General features: G+C 50.4%; 1 protein-coding gene across 14 annotated transcripts in view; it reads right to left on the bottom strand.

Annotated features, from left to right (window-relative positions):
* The window catches only part of dop (microtubule-associated serine/threonine (MAST) protein kinase dop), a 227,401-nt gene that overhangs the window by 179,297 nt on the left and 23,891 nt on the right, over positions 1 to 24,213 (bottom strand). The window contains exon 1 of one of the 14 annotated variants that reach the window (XM_070104310.1): positions 10,579 to 10,813. The exons of 11 other annotated variants lie outside the window; for them this stretch is intronic. Coding sequence is in view for 2 of the 3 variants with exons in the window: in XM_070104311.1 (XP_069960412.1) it covers positions 5,723 to 5,779 (57 nt within the window). In the remaining variant the exon portion in view is untranslated. Of the gene's footprint in view, positions 1 to 5,722; positions 5,941 to 10,578; positions 10,814 to 24,213 lie in introns of those variants that run through there. 2 more of the 14 variants (XM_070104312.1, XM_070104311.1) reach the window with 2 other exon arrangements.

Genomic DNA, 24,213 nt, shown 5'->3' with positions numbered 1-24,213 from the left:
TTCCACCGGTGCCGGGGATCAAACCACGGTCACTCGGTATGTGAGTTGAGTGATGGAGATAATTTCATTAGTTCAGTTTCTCCTGGTGAGATACGACATCCTGAAATGGTAAATCTCAAGTAATAAAATTCCATAGAGAATAAAAAGGTACAATACTGTGACTGGAGATTCCAGTGTTTTGTTCCAGTCTGGAAAACAAATAACCCGCACATGGGAGAATGTAACGTGTGACCACGTTTCTGTCCGACTTGGACCAAAACGTCGTCACACGTGTCTATGTTTACTTGGAGGGTATTCCGGAGATCAACACCCCCGCGGCCCGGTCCACGACCAGGCCTCCCCGTGGATCAGTGCCTGATCAACCAGGCTGTTACTGCTGGCCACATGTAGTCCAACATACGAACCACAGCCCGGCTATTTATGAACAGGATTCCATGTTTAGTGGAACGATACCCGAGGAAGCTACTGTACCTACTGACTCCAGTGGAATGTTACCAATATCCTCAATAACCTCTTATGAAGTCCCCCAGCTCAGACTTCATCACTTAACGTCTGACATCAATCATGCGTGATGCAATATGACAGAACAAAATATCTAGCTGTCTCTCACTGTGCGACTCAGAATAGCGCAGCAACACAACCATATATCTAATATTGCTTAAACTGCCACAGCTTTTCCATTCTTATTCAACACATATATTCTGTTGTGGTTCCTGGGATCATGACTCCTACGTCCCGCTCTCATATTAAGATGGAAATTAAATATACCTGGAATAAGAACTATTAAGAAACATATATACCAAAAGTAAGAAGAAATGTGTAAGATTTACCTGCCATCTTGCATGTTCAAGAAACAAAGACCATCCAGCCAGTCTTAACAGACCTTTTTCACTCATATGTACCAATAAATGTACCAATTGTTGGTACTGATACTTCTGTACGTTATATCTTGCTCCGGTATAACTGATTTTGTATCACCCGTACTTACGGGCACTCTGCCCTGCAAGTGAAGGTAGCACAAACACACCTATGTATAGTTCACGACATTAGAGGAAACGTTTCACCCTCTAATTCCTGCCACAATATATACTAGTTTCTTAATTATCTCTGTATTATGACCGAAGAAGCTACTCGTGGTGGCTTATTCAGTCTCTTAAGTATTTTTCCACATCTTGCGGGTACCACCATACCATTTTTCAAGTGAAGGTTTGTTTACTACCCCATATAAGAGTTAGATACCGCATACAGTAGTGTAAAATAAATTTGTGACGATGAGGCATTGTGTGGTGGATGGTTTTGAATACCGACAAGAATTGAGACACTTATGTAACATATGGGAATCTCTATTGAAGAAACGTTTCGCCACACAGTGACTTCATCAGTCCAATACAAAGTAGCAATGATGAGGCACTACTGTAGCAAGACCTCCGTCACTACACAGGGGAACGTTGCCAAATGACGCACCAAGCAAAGTCTAGTCACGAACACAGCAACAATGGTAGCTACGCTCTAGCTTACGTAGTCTTGTGCAACTGACTATTATATATGAGGAACATGACTGCAAGTAGTTAAGAACAGAGGCACCTTGCAGGGCAAGCTTTACTTGACGGCAACGTTTCACTCAGTGAAGACCGAAATGTTGTTCCAGTTAATACTTGTTCTCCCGGTATTATTGATTCAGGTTTACTGGGCACTGCCAGCCTGTCACTCACTACCAGGAGACTACCTGGCGGGTCAACGCCCCAGCAGCCCAGTCCTTGACCACGCCTTCAGGTGGGCCGAGATCAGCCAGGCTGTTACTTCTGGCCGCACGTAGTCCAACGTAAGAACTCTGCACGGAAAAAAAAAGGCGTTGACTGATACAAAGAAGTACCCAGAAAAAAAAACCCATGCCACGGGTGGGGATAGAACCCGCGATCAGAGTCTCAAAACTCCAGACCGTTGCGTTAGCTAACGCGACGGTCTGGAGTTTTGAGACACTCTGATCGCGGGTTCTATCCCCACCCGTAGTATGGTTTGTTTACAATCGTGTCATTACGATTTCGTGAGTCATAGTACCCAGAAATGAAGTCAGACGCACCGCTGATACATTGTTAACACAGGTAACCTGGAGGTTATTCCGGGGATCAACGCCCCCGCGGCCCGGTCCATGACCAGGCCTCCCGATGGATCAGGGCCTGATCAACTAGGCTGTTACTGCTGGCCGCACGCAGTCCAACGTACGAGCCACAGCCCGGCTGATCCGGCACTGACTTTAGGTATCTGTCCAGCTCTCTCTTTAAGGCAGCCAGGTGTTTATTGGCAATTCCCCTAATGCTTGATGGGAGGCTGTTAAACAGTTTTAGGCCCCGGACACTTATGGTGTTTTCCCTTAGTGTACCAATGGCGCCCCTACTTTTTATTGGGGGCATTTTGCATCGCCTGCCCAGTCTTTTACTTTCGTAGGGAGTGATTTCTGTGTGCAGATTTGGGACCATTCCTTCCAAGATTTTCCAAGTGTAGATTATGATATATCTCTCCCTCCTGCGTTCCAACGAGTACAAGTCAAGTGCTTCCAAGCGTTCCCAGTAGTTAATTAAGGTGCTTGACAGAACTTATACGTGCAGTAAAGGATCTCTGTACACTCTCTAGATCTGCGATTTCACCTGCTTTGAATGGAGATGTTAATGTACAGCAGTATTCCAACCTAGAGAGAACAAGTGATTTGAAAAGGATCATGGGCTTGGTATTTTATACCTTCATTTATGTTTCCCCTCACACCTGATAATTTCCTTTGGCAGAACCTGGAAAAAGACTCATAAAACACAAAGTAAAAAGTGTTTCTATAGTTAAAGTGTTTCCTGAACAGTGTGTGTGGAGGGGAGGGGGGATAAAATTTCTGGTTAAATGAGACTTTGTGTTGAGTATGGAGAGAGGTGCGTCAAGTGTTGCATGATGCGGCATCTTAGTACCTATGATGGGATTCAAGGAACCTGCTTAACTGGACACTTGCCAACCAGTTTAAAAGTTGTGTAGGGATGTAGATTTTCTTCGTTTTATTAAATCGGGAGGGTTAATAACCCCCCCCCAATCCCACCTCAAAAAAACAGAAGTGAGGTTGATATCTCTGTGGTAGTAATGTCCTGTTCTCTGGGATGTCATCCCAACAGCCTACTAACATCCACATACCTAATTAATACTAGTATCTCTGCAGATCGGCTTTAACAGGTCTACCTGTTTGATTACAATATCCCTAGTGACTACGATACTACATAATTTATTTTCTTCAGGCACATTATAAAAATTAATTACTAGGATATTGTTAGTATCGCTACCGATTTTTGTAACTACAAGTTTTGTAACTACGACCACAATTTTGTAACTACGACAACAGTTTTGTAACTTACTTATTTAAAGCAAGATACGACAACAGTATGGCTCCTGGGCAAGCTTCTTTGATAACCTCTGTTTTGACGGGAGAAACTTGGTAAACAGGAGCAACTCTTCTACTGGTCGCTATTGTACGCCATTAAGAATCGCCTGAGTTTCCCTGTATCCTAATATATTGTTTATTTCTTCCATAATTACTATCATATTTGCTTTCTCTGCTTTCGTAAGGTGAAGTCCAGGATCTTTCCTTAATTCATGGTATAACTTAACACATCTTTGAGGACATTTGTGTTAAGTTATACCATGAATTAAGGAAAGATCCTGGACTTCACCTTACGAAAGTAGACAGAGCAAATGCAATAGTAATTATGGACAAGGTAGATTATAGTGGAAAAATAGCATTATTAGGAGAGAGGGGAACTGACGTGTCCCTTAATAACCAAATAACCAGTAAGAAGATGGGTGAGAGTAAGCAGGAAATGTTTAAATCTGGACTGCAGAAAACAATATGAAGTTCAACGATGAGAAATTTCAATTACTCAAATATGGTAAACATGAGGAAATTAAATCTTCATCAGAGTACAAAACAAATTCTGGCCACAAAATAGAGCGAAACACCAACGTCAAAGACCTGGGAGTGATCATGTCTGAGGATCTCACTTTCAAGGACCATAACATTGTATCAATCGCATCTGTTAGAAAAATGACAGGATGGATAATGAGAACCTTCAAAACTAGGGAGGCCAAGCCCATGATGACACTCTTCAGGTCACTTGTTCTATCTAGGCTGGAATATTGCTGCACACTAACAGCACCTTTCAAGGCAGGTGAAATTGCCGACCTAGAAAATGTACAGAAAACTTTCACGGCGCGCATAACGGAGATAAAACACCTCAATTACTGGGAGCGCTTGAGGTTTCTAAACCTGTATTCCCTGGAACGCAGGCGGGAGAGATACATGATTATATACACCTGGAAAATCCTAGAGGGACTAGTACCGAACTTGCACACGAAAATCACTCACTACGAAAGCAAAAGACTTGGCAGACGATGCACCATCCCCCCAATGAAAAGCAGGGGTGTCACTAGCACGTTAAGAGACCATACAATAAGTGTCAGGGGCCCGAGACTGTTCAACTGCCTCCCAGCATACATAAGGGGGATTACCAACAGACCCCTGGCAGTCTTCAAGCTGGCACTGGACAAGCACCTAAAGTCAGTTCCTGATCAGCCGGGCTGTGGCTCGTACGTTGGTTTGCGTGCAGCCAGCAGCAACAGCCTGGTTGATCAGGCTCTGATCCACCAGGAGGCCTGGTCACAGACCGGGCCGCGGGGGCGTTGACCCCCGGAACTCTCTCCAGGTAAACTCCAGGTACTCCAGGTACTGTACGAGGCACGAGACTGACCTGGTTGCTGGACACAACCTAACATTCTCAGACAGGAAGATCAAACATGATAATGTTGACGCTTGTGATTATTACTGACTACTAATTTTATATTCAGACGTCAGATGGAGACGTCAGGGTCAGTTTTGCTGTGGTAACATTATTATTATTATTATTTCTGATCACAATTACCTTATATAATAATGTGTAAATTATGTAGTATAACTCAATATTCAGTGATATTTCTATTGAGCCTTTAATAAATTATTATATTATTATTAATGGTAAAGCGCCAAATCCATATGGGTCATATAGCAATATTTCTTAAAATATAGTATGATATTCAGTAAGCTTTTTAAAAATACTATTATACAATGTGATATATTTTTGCAAATGCAGAAGTATATTTCAACTTAAATATGACAAGTCTGAAGCCTCGTTACTCGCTCATTTACATAACTTTCTTACTCATATTTACAAAAATAATCAAAATATACAGAAGAGGATAATATAAGTGCTGATATTTTCCTGTCATAAATATTGATGTAGAGACTTGTAAGTTTAAGTAGAGGAACAAGTTAGTACAATTATCATAGTGTAAATTACCCTCCACGATAACTCAAAGCTAAATTGACTTATTTCCACTGGTGTCCTTGTAATATTTTATTATCTAAACCGGAACTCACAGAAGGGAAGTTTCAACTCCTAGGATCAAGAGCTCTTCGCCAGCCACGAGGAAAACTCCAGGTTGAATTTTTAAAACCAAGTTTATTTTGTAACAGTATCCCCTGAGGTACAACTTAACAGTATCCCCTGAGGTACAACTTCTAACAATGTTAGAGTTGTGAAGGTGTAACTATATCATAAAATACTGGAATAAACTTGTATATAGTAAGTGTAGGCTTATAATATAACTAATATACAGCAACAGCTGCTAAAAATAGTCCAGAAATTGGGAGAGAACTCACCAATTTCCAAATAACCATATCCATGGTTTTATCTTGCTTCCTCCTACGGTCTTGCATAATGGCGGGGATGCTCACACACCGTCTAACATTACTGAAGGCAGTTTTAACACTGTACAACTGTGTATGTAACACTGGCAAGTTAATAAAGAGCGTGTGAGTGTCTCCATCACCGTGCACACCCTCCTCCTAACAAAGCCAGGCGGTCACTGAACGATATCTTCTGAGAATATTTGTTGCCACTTCATTTTCAAACTCCCAAACTCTCGTACCATAAAATATAAATCATTATATAGATTTATAGCAATGCACTAAATTTTTGATCGCCACACACAGTCTACATACCAATAAGTAAACAAACGTTCCTCAATGTAGTTTACTTCAAACAAAATAATAATAACAGTAAACACAATACCAGTCGTATGTTTGGCTGTTGTTTACGACAGCTGGATGCTGCATGGACCAAAATGCAAACAGTTCCCCCAAAAGATTTTGAATGCATTTTGTGGGTCGAACCATTAGTCAAAATGTAAAAAACGATACAATATGCCCTTATGTAATTGAAAATATGCTGGCAGTGAAGGAATGTGGGGGTAAAAATGGCGCCGTCACGGCATTTAGACAAAGGGTGAGACATGATTCACCATCCCCCATGCGTCACTAGTCACTATACATGCACATCACATCATACATTCTTCACTCATGTTGTATAATGATGTATATCTCTCAGGAGAAATAAATTAACTGGGGAGGCCAATTTTTATTACAAATACATAGGTTAATTAACATCAACGGTCTCATTGATCTGAACTGAGAAGTCTCTCTCGCATTGTTTCTCTCTCTCTCTCTCTCTCTCTCTCTCTCTCTCTCTCTCTCTCTCTCTCTCTCTCTCTCTGTCTCTGTCTGTCTCTTTCTATGTTGATGTCATCTGATATACATGTTCGTACTCTTAATGTGATTCCTATTATCATAATCGCTAGGTTTCTCATGGGACGTTATTGTTTGTTGCGATATCATTGATCTTATCCTATCCATCAACGTTCATACTATCAGCATTATTACATCAATACTGTCATCACATAGTGACACCATGATGATAATTACCATCATAATCATTCTCCTCACCGCCATCATAACCATAATAATGTTAACCATTCTCCTCACCTCCACCATTTTCCATACCATCACTCTCGCCACCATCAGCATCTCTCCCCACCTCCCAACACAATTCTTCCGGTCTGGTGGCGTAAGAGCGTAGATTAGGAGGAGGGGGAGAGCACCCTTGGTCCTTCTTCCCCCTCTCCTTACCCCTCCCAGTATCTATCTTTGGTAATCTCTCCCACCTCTCCCTCACTCCCCCACATCCATTTCCCCCCTTACACAATCCAACACATACTCCCACACCCCAAACACCTCCCCCAACATACTACATACTCTCTCACAATTACTTACGCACACACAGGAGCCATACATAGCTTTAAGAGGTATGATAAAGCTCTTGGAGCCGGGAAAGAGTAAACTTAGTAGCGACCAGCGAAGAGGCGGGGCCAGGAGCTGTGAATCGACCCCTGCAACCACATACAGGGGAATATACACACACACACACACACACACACACACACACACACACACACACACACACACACACACACACGAGAATGCCAACTCTAACTGACACATTTGAACAATATGTAACCCGTCCCGTGTGATGGAATATGACGGGGAAACATTTGTTCCCACTGTGTAACTACCAAATAGAATAAGTAGCAGCACACTGCTGATATACCTTTGAAGAGTTTCGAAAGTTTCTCTACTCTTTGTGCCCGGCCATGGGCCAGGCTCGCCTGGTGCTTGCCTGGTCAACCAGGCTGTTGCTGCCGGAGGCCAGCTGCCTCACGTATCCATCACAGCCTGGTTGATCTGGCACACGGTGAAGATACTTGTCCAGGTTTAAAAAATCCCCCACACACAGTCATACACCTGCACTCACTCCCTCCCACTCCCTCTAACTCCCACACACACTCCCACACTTCCCTTAGGTTCACAATACAGACGAGTCACAGGGGTGTCAGAAAGCGATTCTTCAATCTTGTGATGATGAGTAAGCTGAACGTACTAGACGAATACCTGTACATGATTCCCAGGCCAGGCCCCCCTGGTTGGTAGTCTGATCAACCAGGTTGTTGGTGCTAACCGCAACACAGAACGGGTGATCAAAAACTAACTTGACTAAGTTATCAAGTTCCCTCTTAAAACAGTCAGGAGTGTGTTGGTAATTCCCCTTATGTATGACGGAAGTTGTTGAAAAGTCTTGGTCCCTTTACACTTATTGAGTTATCTTTTGGTGGACTGATTTACGCCCTTGCTTTTCACGGAAGCATTTTGCACCGTCTGCCAAGCCAAGTCTTACTCTCCCAGGCAGTGATTGCCGAGTGCAGATTTGGGACGAATCCCATTACCTCTCCAGATGTAAATTATGATTTAGCCTTCTCGCCTAGGCTCCAGGGAGCACAGATGAAGCACCTTCAGGTGTTCTTGACTTAAGAGCAAACGAAGGTTCTCTGCACATTCTCCAGTTGTCTGTTAGTAAACTCCAATATTCCAGATAAAAAAAAAAAAATGTTAGGTAAAAGGAGAGACATGAAATTAATGTGGCATTTTACTGTGGCAACGTTTCGCCCTCCAAAGTTCCTGGAAAGGAAAAAACGTTGCCACAATAGAATGTTACATTAGTTGCATCGTTGACAATTTACCTAACATTTCGTCAGCAATTCTACCATTATTGCCAAAAAAAAGTGACAGAGTATGAATGGTTTGGCATCACTAGTTTTGAATGTTGTATTTATCCAGTCTACATTTTCCTTGCGGCTGTGACAGTGACACTGTTGTGATCCTTGAAGGTAAGATCTTCTGATATCATTGTTAAGTCCCTCACATTTCTCTTCCGCTCTACTGAGTGCTGTGAGTTTCTTTTACATTCTGTTCCAGTTTTATATTCTTTATCTTATTCACAGATGAATAACTGAAATCTGTCCTCATTGAACGTCACGTTGTTTTCCAGGGCCCACTGGAAGACTTGATTAATATCAGCTCAGAGGTTTGCCGTGTCCTCTGGATACCTCGCTCACGAAGATCCTTGTATCATCTGCAAGTTACAAATTGAACACGAAGTACTACAGATCCGTCGACTAAGGTTAGGCAGAGGCAAACATATACAACTTCAAGAATAGATATGATCGGACCCTGGAGGCCAGGAGCTATGACTCGGCCCATGCAAACGTAACTAGGTGATTGCTTCAAGTGGGGGTGAGCCATGGGAAAGAAAGCCTTAAATAAAAATAATAATAATAACGTTACTTCAAGACCAATTCCCTAGCCCGCCTCTTACAAGCAGATTGCCAGCCCTAAACCCCTCCTGCCAGCCCTAAGGCCCTTCTGCCAGTCCTAAGTCCGGTTCCAGCCCTAGACACCACCCGACAGCCCTAAGGCCCTTCTGCCAGTCCTAAGTCCGGTTCCAGCCCTAGACACCACCCGACAGCCCTAAGGCCCTTCTGCCAGTCCTAAGTCCGGTTCCAGCCCTAGACACCACCTGACAGCCCTAAGGCCCTTCTGCCAGTCCTAAGTCCGGTTCCAGCCCTAGACACCACCCGACAGCCCTAAGTTCTCATATAAAACTTGTGTAGCCTCTCCTTACAAAACTATCACAAATATTTACAGGTCAGCAGTGGGAATGGATGTTAAGTGAAAGAAGGGAAGATGTTAATGGTATTACACAATGAAAAATGCTTCCCTCAGCAGTGTAGACGAGGGCTTCCAGGAGCTTGCTGAGGCAGGGAAGCCATACTGCTTACCCACAAACAAATATGGCTGACAGACACCAACCTGCACTACTGTTTAGGTATCTGCACCCGAACGTAGTGTTAGGATGGGTGGGTAAGTCAGGTACGTAGGTAAGGTGTGAGAGGTGGGTAGGTAGGTGTATTGGTGGTGTGTAAATGGTTCACACATGGCAGGTATGAGAGCTGCAGAAAATATAAAGATGAAATCATATAGAGATACAAGACATCAAAAAATGCATATAAATATGCCTGAACGGAGGAATTTGGCTGGAGCCCCGTTAGTGAGTCAGCAATCAGCTGTTGCAGCATACCTGTGACCTGTTTCCAGAGTCTTCCTACTCTTGCAGCCCTATCTGAAGCCAGGCTTATTTGGTGCTTGCCTGGTCAACCAAACTCTTGCTGCTGGTGGCCAACTGACCCACATATCACAGCCTAATAGTACTATTAGTAACTCGTGACTAAAGTAAACTAACTCGTCTTCTGTAGGTTAGTGAGAACACCAACGTACAGGCTCGAGCCTCCGTCCCTTGATCACCAGTCATGATAATTTTTCCATCACGTGTAAAACATGGATAAACGATGTTTAATATGTTTCAGAAAGAGAATTTTGGTAATTTATACATCTCAAGCTGACCAGCTTTCATTATGAAGATTATTTAAAGACTGACTGTAGAGTAACTGAGGAATGGTAAAAAGAAAGTGGAAGAACAGCAAAACTGTGGGAGAATAGACACGAGAAGAAGGAAGACTGATGGAACTGGGAGACAATGAGGTGGAAGAGGGAGAAACTGGAAGAGGAGGTTAACAGGGAGAGTTCAGTTTGGGATAAGTAACAATAGTAGTTGTGATACTTACGGAACACTTCCAATACGAAACAATTTAACGATATGTTAAGAAAAAATTGGAACGCGAAGTACAGGCTCTGATAAGGAAAAATATTAAATGATGGTGAGGAAGGGAAGGAAGTGAAGGAATACGTGATAACATGGAGAAGGTGATAACACTGTTATTGAGACTCACGATAACACGGTCATCATAACTAAAAACCATAACAGAGCTTCAGTTGATTTAAATTAATAATTTTTTTCTTAAGAGACGAATGTTTGTAGACTACACTAGCAACACTGGCAAGATGGTGGAGTCACTGTTGTAGTGTTAAGTCACAACACAGCCACACACACGCGCGTAGCAAGGTGAACTAAGCACAGCAGTGGCCAGCTTGTTGTTGTGTTAAGTCACAACACAGCCACACACACGCGGGTAGCAAGGTGAACTAAGCACAGGAGCGGGCAACAAGCATTACTCTGCTGAAACAAGGTAATGTAACAGGCTTCTTCGTGACCATATTTGTGGCTTATCCTGGTCTTCCTGTTGTTATTTACACTCCCCTCCTCCCCCTCACACTCCCCAACACCACACACCTCTCCCCACACTCCTCAACACCACACACATCTCTCCCCAACACCACACATCTCTCCCCACACTCCCCAACACCACACATCTCTCCCCACACTCCCCAACACCACACATCTCTCTCCCCACACTCCCCAACACCACACATCTCTCTCCCCACACTCCCCAACACCACACATCTCTCTCCCCACACTCCCCAACACCACACATATCTCTCCCCACACTCCCCAACACCACACATATCTCTCCCCACACTCCCCAACACCACACATCTCTCTCCCCACACTTCCCACACCACACATATCTCTCCCCAACACCACACATCCCCCCACACTCCCCAACACCACACATATCCTCCCCACACTCCCCAACACCACACACCTCTCCCCACACTCCCCAACACCACACATCTCTCTCTCCCAACACTACACATCCCCTCCCCACACTCCCCACACCACACATACCTCTCCCCACCTCCCCAACACCACACATACCTCTCCCCACACACACATACCTCTCCCCACATAACACCACACATACCTCCCCCACACTCTACCTCTCCCCACACTCCCCAACACCACACATATCTCTCCCCACACTCCCCAACACCACACATATCTCTCCCCACACTCCCCAACACCACACATCTCTCTCCCCCCCACTCCCCACCACCATACATCTCTCCCCACACTCCCCAACACCACACATATCTCTCCCCACACTTCCCAACACCACACATACCTCTCCCCACACTCCTCAACACCACACACATCTCTCCCCAACACTACACACTCACCTCTCCCCATACTCCCCAACACCACACACACCTCTCCCCATACTCCCCAACACCACACATATCTCTCCCCACACTCCCCAACACCACACATATCTCTCCCCACACTCCCCAACACCACACATATCTCTCCCCACACTCCCCAACACCACACATATCTCTCCCCACACTCCCCAACACCACACATCTCTCCCCACACTCCCCAACACCACACATATCTCTCCCCACACTCCCAACACTACACATACCTCTCCCCACACTCCCCAACACCACACATACCTCTCCCCACACTCCCCAACACCACACATACCTCTCCCCACACTCCTCAACACCACACATACCTCTCCCCACACTCCCCAACACCACACATACCTCTCCCCACACTCCCCAACACCACACATACCTCTCCCCACACTCCCCAACACCACACATATCTCTCCCCACACTCCCCAACACCACACATATCTCTCCCCACACTCCCCAACACCACACATCTCTCTCCCCCCCACTCCCCACCACCATACATCTCTCCCCACACTCCCCAACACCACACATATCTCTCCCCACACTTCCCAACACCACACATACCTCTCCCCACACTCCTCAACACCACACACATCTCTCCCCAACACTACACACTCACCTCTCCCCATACTCCCCAACACCACACACACCTCTCCCCATACTCCCCAACACCACACATACCTCTCCCCACACTCCCCAACACTACACATACCTCTCCCCACACTCCCCAACACCATACATACCTCTCCCCACACTCCCCAACACCACACACACCTCTCCCCACACTCTCCAACACCACACACATCTCTCCCCAACACCACACACTCACCTCTCCCCATACTCCCCAACACCACACACACCTCTCCCCATACTCCCCAACACCACACACACCTCTCCCCACACTCTCCAACACCACACTCACCTCTCCCCACACTCTCCAACACCACCCACGTCTCTCCATCAACAATCATTCCTTCAAGACTCACACTAACCCCAACACTTACCCGTCCTCCTCCAACACTACTCCACCCTCCCCTCCTCCAACACTTGTACAGCTTCTCAGAACACCCACAGTAACACTCCAACACTAAGATAAGCAAAACTGTGAGACAGACTTGAGAAACAGTGTGCAAGCGATGTTTCACTTCCAGGATAACTTAACACTGACAGCCTCTGACATGCACTGACAGCCTCCCCTGAGAGACACTGACAGCCTCCCCTGGCAGACACTGACAGCTTCCTCTGACAGCCTCCCTTGACAGACACTTACTGCCACCCCTGACAGACACTGACAGCCTCCCCTGGCAGACACTGACAGCCTCCCTTGACAGACACTTACTGCCACCCCTGACAGACACTGACAGCCTCCCCTGGCAGACACTGACAGCCTCCCCTGGCAGACACTGACAGCCTCCTCTGACAGCCTCCCCTGACAGACACTGACAGCCTCCCTTGACAGACACTGACAGCCTCCCCTGACAGACACTGACAGCCTCCCCTGGCAGACACTGACAGCCTCCCCTGGCAGACACTGACAGCCTCCCCTGGCAGACACTGACAGCCTCCTCTGACAGACACTGACAGCCTCCCTTGACAGACACTTACAGCCTCCCCTGGCAGACACTGACAGCCTCCCCTGGCAGACACTGACATCCTCCCTTGACAGACACTGACAGCCTCCCCTAATAGATACTGACAGCCTCTGATAGACACTAACCTCCAGTTCAACATCAACACAACAATATGATGGTAAATTCAATATATTTAATAAAAGATAGTGGAAACAAAGATCACACAGTTTGAAGAGCAAGTATGAAGAGGTCCTGGAGGCAAGGAACCAGTGAAGGCGGTACATAAGACTTAAGAATGTGGGCCACGAGTTAAGATTGGTATTAATAGTTTCTATCTTTGGTCGTACTCTGTCTCCGGTCTTCCCACTGCTCTAACCTGCACCATCTAACATTTAACCATTCTCTATGACCCATACGGGTTTATACTTCCTCGGTAATATAATATGAAACCAGTTCTTCCTGTTTCTCATCCCACGGCACTCCCATCTCCCCTATCTTTATCATCCCTCCCTGCCTCCTCTCTCCATTACCCTCCCCGGCTCCCCTAGTGGTGTGTTCAGCAAGGAGGGTGAGGGGAGTGTCACACACGATGGGTGAGGGTGAGAGGAGTCACACACGATGGGTGAGGGGGGTGTCACACACGATGGGTGAGGGTGAGGGGAAAGTCACACATGATGGGTGAGGGTGAGAGGAGAGTCGCACACGATGGGTGAGGGGAGTGTCACACACGATGGGTGAGGGTGAGAGGAGAGTGTCACACGATGGGTGAGGGTGAGGGGAAAGTCACACACGATGGGTGAGGGTGAGGGGGAGGGGAGTGTCACACACGATGGGTGAGGGGAGTGTGTCACACGATGGGTGAGGGTGAAAGGAGTGTCACACACGATGGGAGAGGGTGAGGGGAGAGTGTCACACACGATGGGCGAGGGTGAGGGGAGAGTGTCACACACGATGAGTGATTGTGAGGGGAGAGTGTCACACACGATGGGTGAGGGGAAAGTGTCACACACGATGGGTGAGGGGAAAGTGTCACACACGATGGGTGAGGGGAAAGTGTCACACACGATGGGTGAGGGGAAAGTGTCACACACGATGGGTGAGTGTGAGGGGAGAGTGTCACACACGATGGGTGTGAGGGGAGAGTGTCACACACGATGGGTGAGGGGAGAGTGTCACACACGATGGGTGAGGGTGAGGGGAGAGTGTCACACACGATGGGTGAGTGTGAGGGGAGAGTGTCACACACGATGGGCGAGTGTGAGGGGAGAGTGTCACACACGATGGGTGAGGGTGAGGGGAGAGTGTCACACACGATGGGTGAGGGTGAGGGGAGAGTCACACACGATGGGTGAGGGGAGAGTGTCACACACGATGGGTGAGGGTGAGGGGAGAGTGTCACACACGATGGGTGAGGGTGAGGGGAGAGTGTCACACACGATGGGTGAGGGTGAGGGGAGAGTCACACACGATGGGTGAGGGGAGAGTGTCACACGATGGGTGAGGGGAGAGTCACACACGATGGGTGAGGGGAGTGTCACACACGATGGGTGAGGGGAGTCACACACGATGGGTGAGGGGAGAGTGTCACACGATGGGTGAGGGTGAGGGAAGTCACACACGATGGGTGAGGGGAGTGTCTCACACACGATGGGTGAGGGGAGTGTCACACGATGGGTGAGGGGAGAGTCACACACGATGGGTGAGGGGAGAGTCACACGATGGGTGAGGGTGAGGGGAGAGTCACACGCGATGGGTGAGGGTGAGGGGAGAGTCACACAGGATGGGTGAGGGTGAGGGGAGAGTCACACACGATGGGTGAGGGGAGTGTGTCACACGATGGGTGAGGGTGAGGGGAGAGTGTCACACGATGGGTGAGGGTGAGGGGAGAGTCACACACGATGGGTAAGGGTGAGGGGAGAGTCACACACGATGGGTGAGGGGAGTCACACACGATGGGTGAGGGGAGAGTGTCACACGATGGGTGAGGGGAGAGTGTCACACGATGGGTGAGGGGAGAGTCACACACGATGGGTGAGGGTGAGGGGAGAGTCACACACGATGGGTGAGGGAAGAGTCACACGATGGGTGAGGGGAGAGTCACACGCGATGGGTGAGGGGAGAGTGTCACACGATGGGTGAGGGTGAGGGGAGAGAGACACGATGGGTGAGGGGAGAGTCACACACGATGGGTGAGGGTGAGGGGAGAGTCACACACGATGGGTGAGGGGAGAGTCACACGATGGGTGAGGGTGAGGGGAGAGACACACACGATGGGTGAGGGGAGAGTCACACACGATGGGTGAGGGTGAGGGGAGAGTCACACACGATGGGTGAGGGGAGTGTGTCACACGATGGGTGAGGGTGAGGGGAGTGTGTCACACGATGGGTGAGGGTGAGGGGAGAGTCACACACGATGGGTGAGGGTGAGGGGAGAGTCACACACGATGGGTGAGGGGAGTGTGTCACACGATGGGTGAGGGGAGAGTGTCACACGATGGGTGAGGGTGAGGGGAGAGTGTCACACACGATGGGCGAGGGTGAGGGGAGAGAGTCACACACGATGGGTAAGGGTGAGGGGAGAGTCACACACGATGGGTGAGGGGAGTCACACACGATGGGTGAGGGGAGAGTGTCACACGATGGGTGAGGGTGAGGGGAGAGTCACACACGATGGGTGAGGGTGAGGGGAGAGTCACACACGATGGGTGAGGGGAGAGTCACACACGATGGGTGAGGGTGAGGGGAGAGTGTCACACGATGGGTGAGGGTGAGGGGAGAGTGTCACACGATGGGTGAGGGTGAGGGGAGTGTGTCACACGATGGGTGAGGGTGAGGGGAGAGTGTCACACGATGGGTGAGGGTGAGGGGAGAGTGTCACACGATGGGTGAGGGTGAGGGGAGAGTGTCACACGATGGGTGAGGGTGAGGGGAGAGTGTCACACGATGGGTGAGGGTGAGGGGAGAGTGTCACACGATGGGTGAGGGGAGAGTGTCACACGATGGGTGAGGGTGAGGGGAGAGTGTCACACGATGGGTGAGGGTGAGGGGAGAGTCACACGATGGGTGAGGGTGAGGGGAGAGTCACACGATGGGTGAGGGTGAGGGGAGAGTGTCACACGACGTGTGAGGGTGAGGGGAGAGTCACACACGATGGGTGAGGGTGAGGGGAGAGTCACACACGATGGGTGAGGGTGAGGGGAGAGTCACACACGATGGGTGAGGGTGAGGGGAGAGTCACACACGATGGGTGAGGGGAGTGTCACACACGATGGGTGAGGGTGAGGGGAGAGTGTCACACGATGGGTGAGGGTGAGGGGAGAGTGTCACACGATGGGTGAGGGTGAGGGGAGAGTGTCACACGATGGGTGAGGGTGAGGGGAGAGTCACACACGATGGGTGAGGGGAGTGTCACACGATGGGTGAGGGGAGTGTCTCACACACGATGGGTGAGGGGAGTGTCACACGATGGGTGAGGGTGAGGGGAGAGTCACACACGATGGGTGAGGGTGAGGGGAGAGTCACACACGATGGGTGAGGGGAGAGTCACACGATGGGTGAGGGGAGAGTCACACGCGATGGGTGGGGGTGAGGGGAGAGTCACACACGATGGGTGAGGGGAGTGTGTCACACGATGGGTGAGGGGAGTGTGTCACACGATGGGTGAGGGTGAGGGGAGAGTCACACACGATGGGTGAGGGTGAGGGGAGAGTCACACACGATGGGTGAGGGGAGTGTGTCTCACGATGGGTGAGGGTGAGGGGAGTGTGTCACACGATGGGTGAGGGTGAGGGGAGAGTCACACACGATGGGTGAGGGGAGAGTCACACACGATGGGTGAGGGGAGTGTGTCACACGATGGGTGAGGGTGAGGGGAGAGTGTCACACGATGGGTGAGGGTGAGGGGAGAGTCACACACGATGGGTGAGGGTGAGGGGAGAGTCACACACGATGGGTAAGGGTGAGGGGAGAGTCACACACGATGGGTGAGGGGAGTCACACACGATGGGTGAGGGGAGAGTGTCACACGATGGGTGAGGGTGAGGGGAGAGTCACACACGATGGGTGAGGGGAGTCACACACGATGGGTGAGGGGAGAGTGTCACACGATGGGTGAGGGTGAGGGGAGAGTGTCACACGATGGGTGAGGGTGAGGGGAGAGTGTCACACGATGGGTGAGGGTGAGGGGAGAGTGTCACACGATGGGTGAGGGTGAGGGGAGAGTGTCACACGATGGGTGAGGGTGAGGGGAGAGTGTCACACGATGGGTGAGGGTGAGGGGAGAGTGTCACACGATGGGTGAGGGGAGAGTGTCACACGATGGGTGAGGGGAGAGTGTCACACGATGGGTGAGGGGAGAGTGTCACACGATGGGTGAGGGTGAGGGGAGAGTCACACGATGGGTGAGGGTGAGGGGAGAGTCACACGATGGGTGAGGGTGAGGGGAGAGTGTCACACGATGGGTGAGGGTGAGGGGAGAGTGTCACACGATGGGTGAGGGTGAGGGGAGAGTGTCACACGATGGGTGAGGGTGAGGGGAGAGTGTCACACGATGGGTGAGGGGAGAGTGTCACACGATGGGTGAGGGGAGAGTGTCACACGATGGGTGAGGGGAGAGTGTCACACGATGGGTGAGGGTGAGGGGAGAGTCACACGATGGGTGAGGGTGAGGGGAGAGTCACACACTGTGGGTGAGGGAGTGGGGAGAGTCACACGATGGGTGAGGGTGAGGGGAGAGTGTCACACGATGGGTGAGGGTGAGGGGAGAGTCACACACGATGGGTGAGGGTGAGGGGAGAGTCACACACGATGGGTGAGGGTGAGGGGAGAGTCACACACGATGGGTGAGGGTGAGGGGAGAGTCACACACGATGGGTGAGGGTGAGGGGAGAGTCACACACGATGGGTGAGGGTGAGGGGAGAGTCACACACGATGGGTGAGGGTGAGGGGAGAGTCACACACGATGGGTGAGGGTGAGGGGAGTGTCACACACCATGTCTAGCCACACTTACTATCTTAAAAGGCAATTTCTGGAGGCGTTCAGTAGGTGATATTCCTGGACCATCCTTCTCTCCTCTTCCTCCTCTCCCTACATCGCCTTTTCCAGGTCCTCTCTCCTCTTCCTTTCCTCCTCCTCCTACGTCCCTTTTCCCATTTTTCTATTTTTTTCCTATTGCCCTGTTCCCTTTGCTCGACATTTTCTTCCTTAACGCATGTGACACACACACACACACACCAGTGAAGAGGCGGGGCCAGGAGCTATGACTCGACCCCTGCAACAACTAGGTGAGTACATACACAAGAAATCGTATCTCGACTCCTGCAAAGAAATCTTGATGTCTGGTGCTACCGCTGGCTCATAACAATCTGAGACACACACACAATAAACAGAGAGGCGGGACCAGGAGCTACAGTATAACTCAACCCCTACAGACAGAGCTAGGTGAGCACACGTGTGTTGACCTGGAATGTGTCTGGGGATCGATATGTACAAGACCTTCCTGTGATAATTAATCTTGGGAAGGTACATTAACGTAATGAAACTGTTGGTCTAGTGATGATCCCCACTGTGCACCACCTCATGGTGCACCACCTCATGGTGCACCACCTCATGGTGCACCACCTCATGGTGCACCACCTCATTATGGTGTACATATACTTCAGGCACAGCAGTAATAGCTATTACTGCTGGTGGCGTTGCCACCAGCAGTAATAGCTTGAGCTGTAACAGCAGCAGCAATACTACCAACAACAGTGCAGCACCACCACCAGCAACACCAACACCAACAGCAGCGGCAAGAACAGCACCACCAGCAACACCAACACCAACAGCAGCGGCAAGAACAGCACCACCAGCAACAGCAACACCAACAGCAGCGGCAAGAACAGCACCACCAGCAACAGCAACACCAACAGCAGCGGCAAGAACAGCACCACCAGCAACAGCAACACCAACAGCAGCGGCAAGAACAGCACCACCAGCAACACCAACACCAACAGCAGCGGCAAGAACAGCACCACCAGCAACAGCAACACCAACAGCAGCGGCAAGAACAGCACCACCAGCAACAGCAACACTAACAGCAGCGGCAAGAACAGCACCACCAGCAACACCAACACCAACAGCAGCGGCAAGAACAGCACCACCAGCAACACCAACACCAACAGCAGCGGCAAGAACAGCACCACCAGCAACACCAACAGCAGCGGCAAGAACAGCACCACCAGCAACACCAACAGCAGCGGCAAGAACAGCACCACCAGCAACACCAACACAATTTTCTTACAAATCTGCGGGATCCACACCCACATTTTCACTCACCAGACAAACACGAATACCTGTAGACAGTACCGAGGATCTTTGTCCCCGCGACCTAGTCCCAGACCAGACCTCCTGGTTGACTCTCTTATCAACCAGATTGTTGGTGCTGGCCGCACACACTCCAATGTAGACTCTACACGAAGGCTGATCAGTAACTAACTGGAGGAGGCCTGGTCGTGGACCGAGCCGCCAGGACGTTGATCCCCGGAATACCCTCCAGGAAGGTAGGAATTCATCAGTTTTCCTCTACATGACAACCAAGACGTCTTGGCTGCCAAGACGCCTGCTAAGACGCCTCAACACTGAGGCGTCTGCCAAGCCTCTTGCTCTCATGGAGATGTCTGTGTGTAGATATGAGAAGATTCCTCCAGTATTTCTCTCTCCCTCCTTCAACCTCCACAGGTGACTCAACAAACATTAAATAACAGTGACCATGAAGAAAGTTCCGCACGCGGTAACCGCAAGTCTCCTGCATGATCACAGGCGCCCCCCACCCCCAACCCCACCCCCACCCCCCTTCCTTCCTTCGTGAATAAGTAGTGACAGAGAGAACAAAACAGCTACACCAAGAAATTATACACATAAGAAGGAGCACTACCGCAGGTCTACTGACCCATGCTAGGCAGGTCTACTGACCCATGCTAGGCAGGTCTACTGACCCATGCTAGGCAGGTCTACTGACCCATGCTAGACAGGTCTACTGACCCATGCTCGGCAGGTCCAATGAAACGTTTCGCCCTTCGTCAGAAAACGCACGTTTTTAAGTTTGTAATAATATTGCTTAATGTAAGCTAGAAAAATATGAGTAGGTAGAAAGTAGGTAAAGTGCACGAACAATGTGGGTTGCCATCTTGCAAGACATTGTTGCAATAAACAAGTGAATGTTGATGTTTAAGCCTGGTAAACTTGAGGAGTGGAGGTGTGTGTTCCTAGAGTTGCTCATACCTCTCCTAGAGCTGCTCATACCTCTCCTAGAGTTGCTCATACCTCTCCTAGAGTTGATCATACCTCTCCTAGAGCTGCTCATACCTCTCCTAGAGTTGATCATACCTCTCCTAGAGTTGCTCACACCTCTCCTAGAGTTGATCACACCTCTCCTAGAGTTGCTCACACCTCTCCTAGAGTTGCTCACACCTTAATACCTCTCCTTGTGTTGCTCGGTATTACACAACACTGACAGTATTCAATAAACCGTCACATAAACAGTGACGTCACTCCAGCTGCTTCCTGTGTGTGACGTCACTCCAGCAGTTTCTGAAGGCCGTTATGTGAACGAGGAACTTCCGGTCAACACAGACGTAACAGCAAGTGTGACCCTGCTTCACCTTGGTGGCTGACAGTGTGACCCTGCCTCATCCTAATGTCTGGCAATGTGGCCCTGCCTCACCCTGGAGGCTGGCTGTGGCACTGCCTCACTCTGGTGGCTGACAGTGTGGCCCTGCCTCACATTGGAGGCTGACAGTGTGGCCCTGCCTCACTGGTGGCTGACAGTGTGGCCCTGCCTCACCCTGGAGGCTGACAGTGTGGCCCTGCCTCACCCTGGAGGCTGACAGTGTGGCCCTGCCTCACCCTGGAGGCTGACAGTGTGGCCCTGCCTCACCCTGGAGGCTGACAGTGTGGCCCTGCCTCACCCTGGAGGCTGACAGTGTGGCCCTGCCTCACCCTGGAGGCTGACAGTGTGGCCCTACCTCACTCTGGTGGCTGACAGTGTGGCTCTGCCTCACTCTGGTGGCTGACAGTGTGGCCCTGCCTCACCCTGGAGGCTGACAGTGTGGCCCTACCTCACTCTGGTGGCTGACAGTGTGGCCCTGCCTCACCCTGGAGGCTGACAGTGTGGCCCTACCTCACCCTGGTGGCTGACAGTGTGGCCCTGCCTCACCCTGGAGGCTGACAGTGTGGCCCTGCCTCACCCTGGAGGCTGAGTGTGGCCCTGCCTCACTCTGGTGGCTGACAGTGTGGCACTGCCTCACCCTGGAGGCTGACAGTGTGGCCCTGCCTCACCCTGGAGGCTGACAGTGTGGCCCTGCCTCACCCTGGAGGCTGACAGTGTGGCCCTGCCTCACCCTGGAGGCTGACAGTGTGGCCCTGCCTCACCCTGGAGGCTGACAGTGTGGCCCTACCTCACCCTGGTGGCTGACAGTGTGGCCCTACCTCACCCTGGAGGCTGACAGTGTGGCCCTACCTCACTCTGGTGGCTGACAGTGTGGCCCTGCCTCACCCTGGTGGCTTACAGTTATCAACATGACAGTGTGTAGCAGAGATCAGTCCCAACTACTGGGTTGAGGAAAGAATTAAGGTCTTAAGACCGAAGGTTACAGACCACAGGTGGGTTTATCCACAGAGTGGTAGACCTGGCAGAGTGGCAGACCTGGCAGTGGCAGACCTGGCAGAGTGGTAGACCTGGCAGAGTGGCAGACCTGGCAGTGGCAGACCTGGCAGAGTGGCAGACCTGGCAGAGTGGCAGACCTGGCAGTGGCAGACCTGGCAGAGTGGCAGACCTGGCAGAGTGGCACACCTGGCAGAGTGGCACACCTGGCAGAGTGGCACACCTGGCAGAGAGGCAGACCTGGCAGAGTGGCACACCTGGCAGAGTGGCACACCTGGCAGAGTGGCACACCTGGCAGAGAGGCAGACCTGGCAGAGTGGCAGACCTGGCAGAGTGGCACACCTGGCAGAGTGGCACACCTGGCAGAGTGGCACACCTGGCAGAGTGGCACACCTGGCAGAGTGGCACACCTGGCAGAGTGGCACACCTGGCAGAGTGGCACACCTGGCAGAGTGGCACACCTGGCAGAGTGGCACACCTGGCAGAGTGGCACACCTGGCAGAGTGGCACACCTGGCAGAGTGGCACACCTGGCAGAGTTGCACACCTGGCAGAGTGGCACACCTGGCAGAGGCAGACCTGGCAGAGTGGCAGACCTGGCAGAGTGGCAGACCTGGCAGAGTGGCAGACCTGGCAGAGTGGCACACCTGGCAGAGTGGCACACCTGGCAGAGTGGCACACCTGGCAGAGTGGCACACCTGGCAGAGTGGCACACCTGGCAGAGTGGCACACCTGGCAGAGTGGCACACCTGGCAGAGTGGCACACCTGGCAGAGTGGCACACCTGGCAGAGTGGCACACCTGGCAGAGTGGCACACCTGGCAGTGGCACACCTGGCAGAGTGGCACACCTGGCAGAGTGGCACACCTGGCAGAGTAGCACACCTGGCAGAGTGGCACACCTGGCAGAGTGGCACACCTGGCAGAGTGGCACACCTGGCAGAGTGGCACACCTGGCAGAGTGGCACACCTGGCAGTGTGGCACACCTGGCAGTGGCACACCTGGCAGAGTGGCACACCTGGCAGAGTGGCACACCTGGCAGAGTGGCACACCTGGCAGTGGCACACCTGGCAGAGTGGCACACCTGGCAGAGTGGCACACCTGGCAGTGGCACACCTGGCAGAGTGGCACCCCTGGCAGAGTGGCACACCTGGCAGAGTGGCACACCTGGCAGTGGCACACCTGGCAGAGTGGCACACCTGGCAGAGTGGCACACCTGGCAGAGTGGCACACCTGGCAGAGTGGCACACCTGGCAGAGTGGCACACCTGGCAGAGTGGCACACCTGGCAGAGTGGCACACCTGGCAGAGTGGCAGGGAAAAGATAAGAGACCCAAAATAAAAGAACAGAAGATGAATTATGTAAGAGAGAGCACCATGAATGTAGCACTCAGGTGAGTGATGGTACTCTTACACTCTACAAGAGGACTCAGGTGAGTGATGGTACTCTTACACTCTACAAGAGGACTCAGGTGAGTGATGGTACTCTTACACTCTACAAGAGGACTCAGGTGAGTGATGGTACTCTTACACTCTACAAGAGGACTCAGGTGAGTGATGGTACTCTTACACTCTACAAGAGGAACTCAGGTGAATGATGGTACTCTTACACTCTACAAGAGGAACTCAGGAGACCGATGGTACTCTTACACTCTACAAGAGGACTCAGGAGAACGATGGTACTCTTACACTCTACAAGAGGACTCAGGAGAACGATGGTACTCTTACACTCTACAAGAGGAACTCAGGAGAACGATGGTACTCTTACACTCTACAAGAGGACTCAGGAGAACGATGGTACTCTTACACTCTACAAGAGGACTCAGGAGAACGATGGTACTCTTACACTCTACAAGAGGACTCAGGAGAACGATGGTACTCTTACACTCTACAAGAGGACTCAGGAGAACGATGGTACTCTTACACTCTACAAGAGGACTCAGGTGAATGATGGTACTCTTACACTCTACAAGAGGAACTCAGGAGAACGATGGTACTCTTACACTCTACAAGAGGAACTCAGGAGAATGATGGTACTCTTACACTCTACAAGAGGAACTCAGGTGAATGATGGTACTCTTACACTCTACAAGAGGAACTCAGGAGAACGATGGTACTCTTACACTCTACAAGAGGAACTCAGGTGAATGATGGTACTCTTACACTCTACAAGAGGAACTCAGGTGAATGATGGTACTCTTACACTCTACA

This window comes from Cherax quadricarinatus, chromosome 91 (assembly GCF_038502225.1).
Source record: "Cherax quadricarinatus isolate ZL_2023a chromosome 91, ASM3850222v1, whole genome shotgun sequence".
Lineage (NCBI taxonomy): Eukaryota > Metazoa > Arthropoda > Malacostraca > Decapoda > Parastacidae > Cherax > Cherax quadricarinatus.
This window is presented reverse-complemented; position numbering and strand designations above follow the sequence as displayed.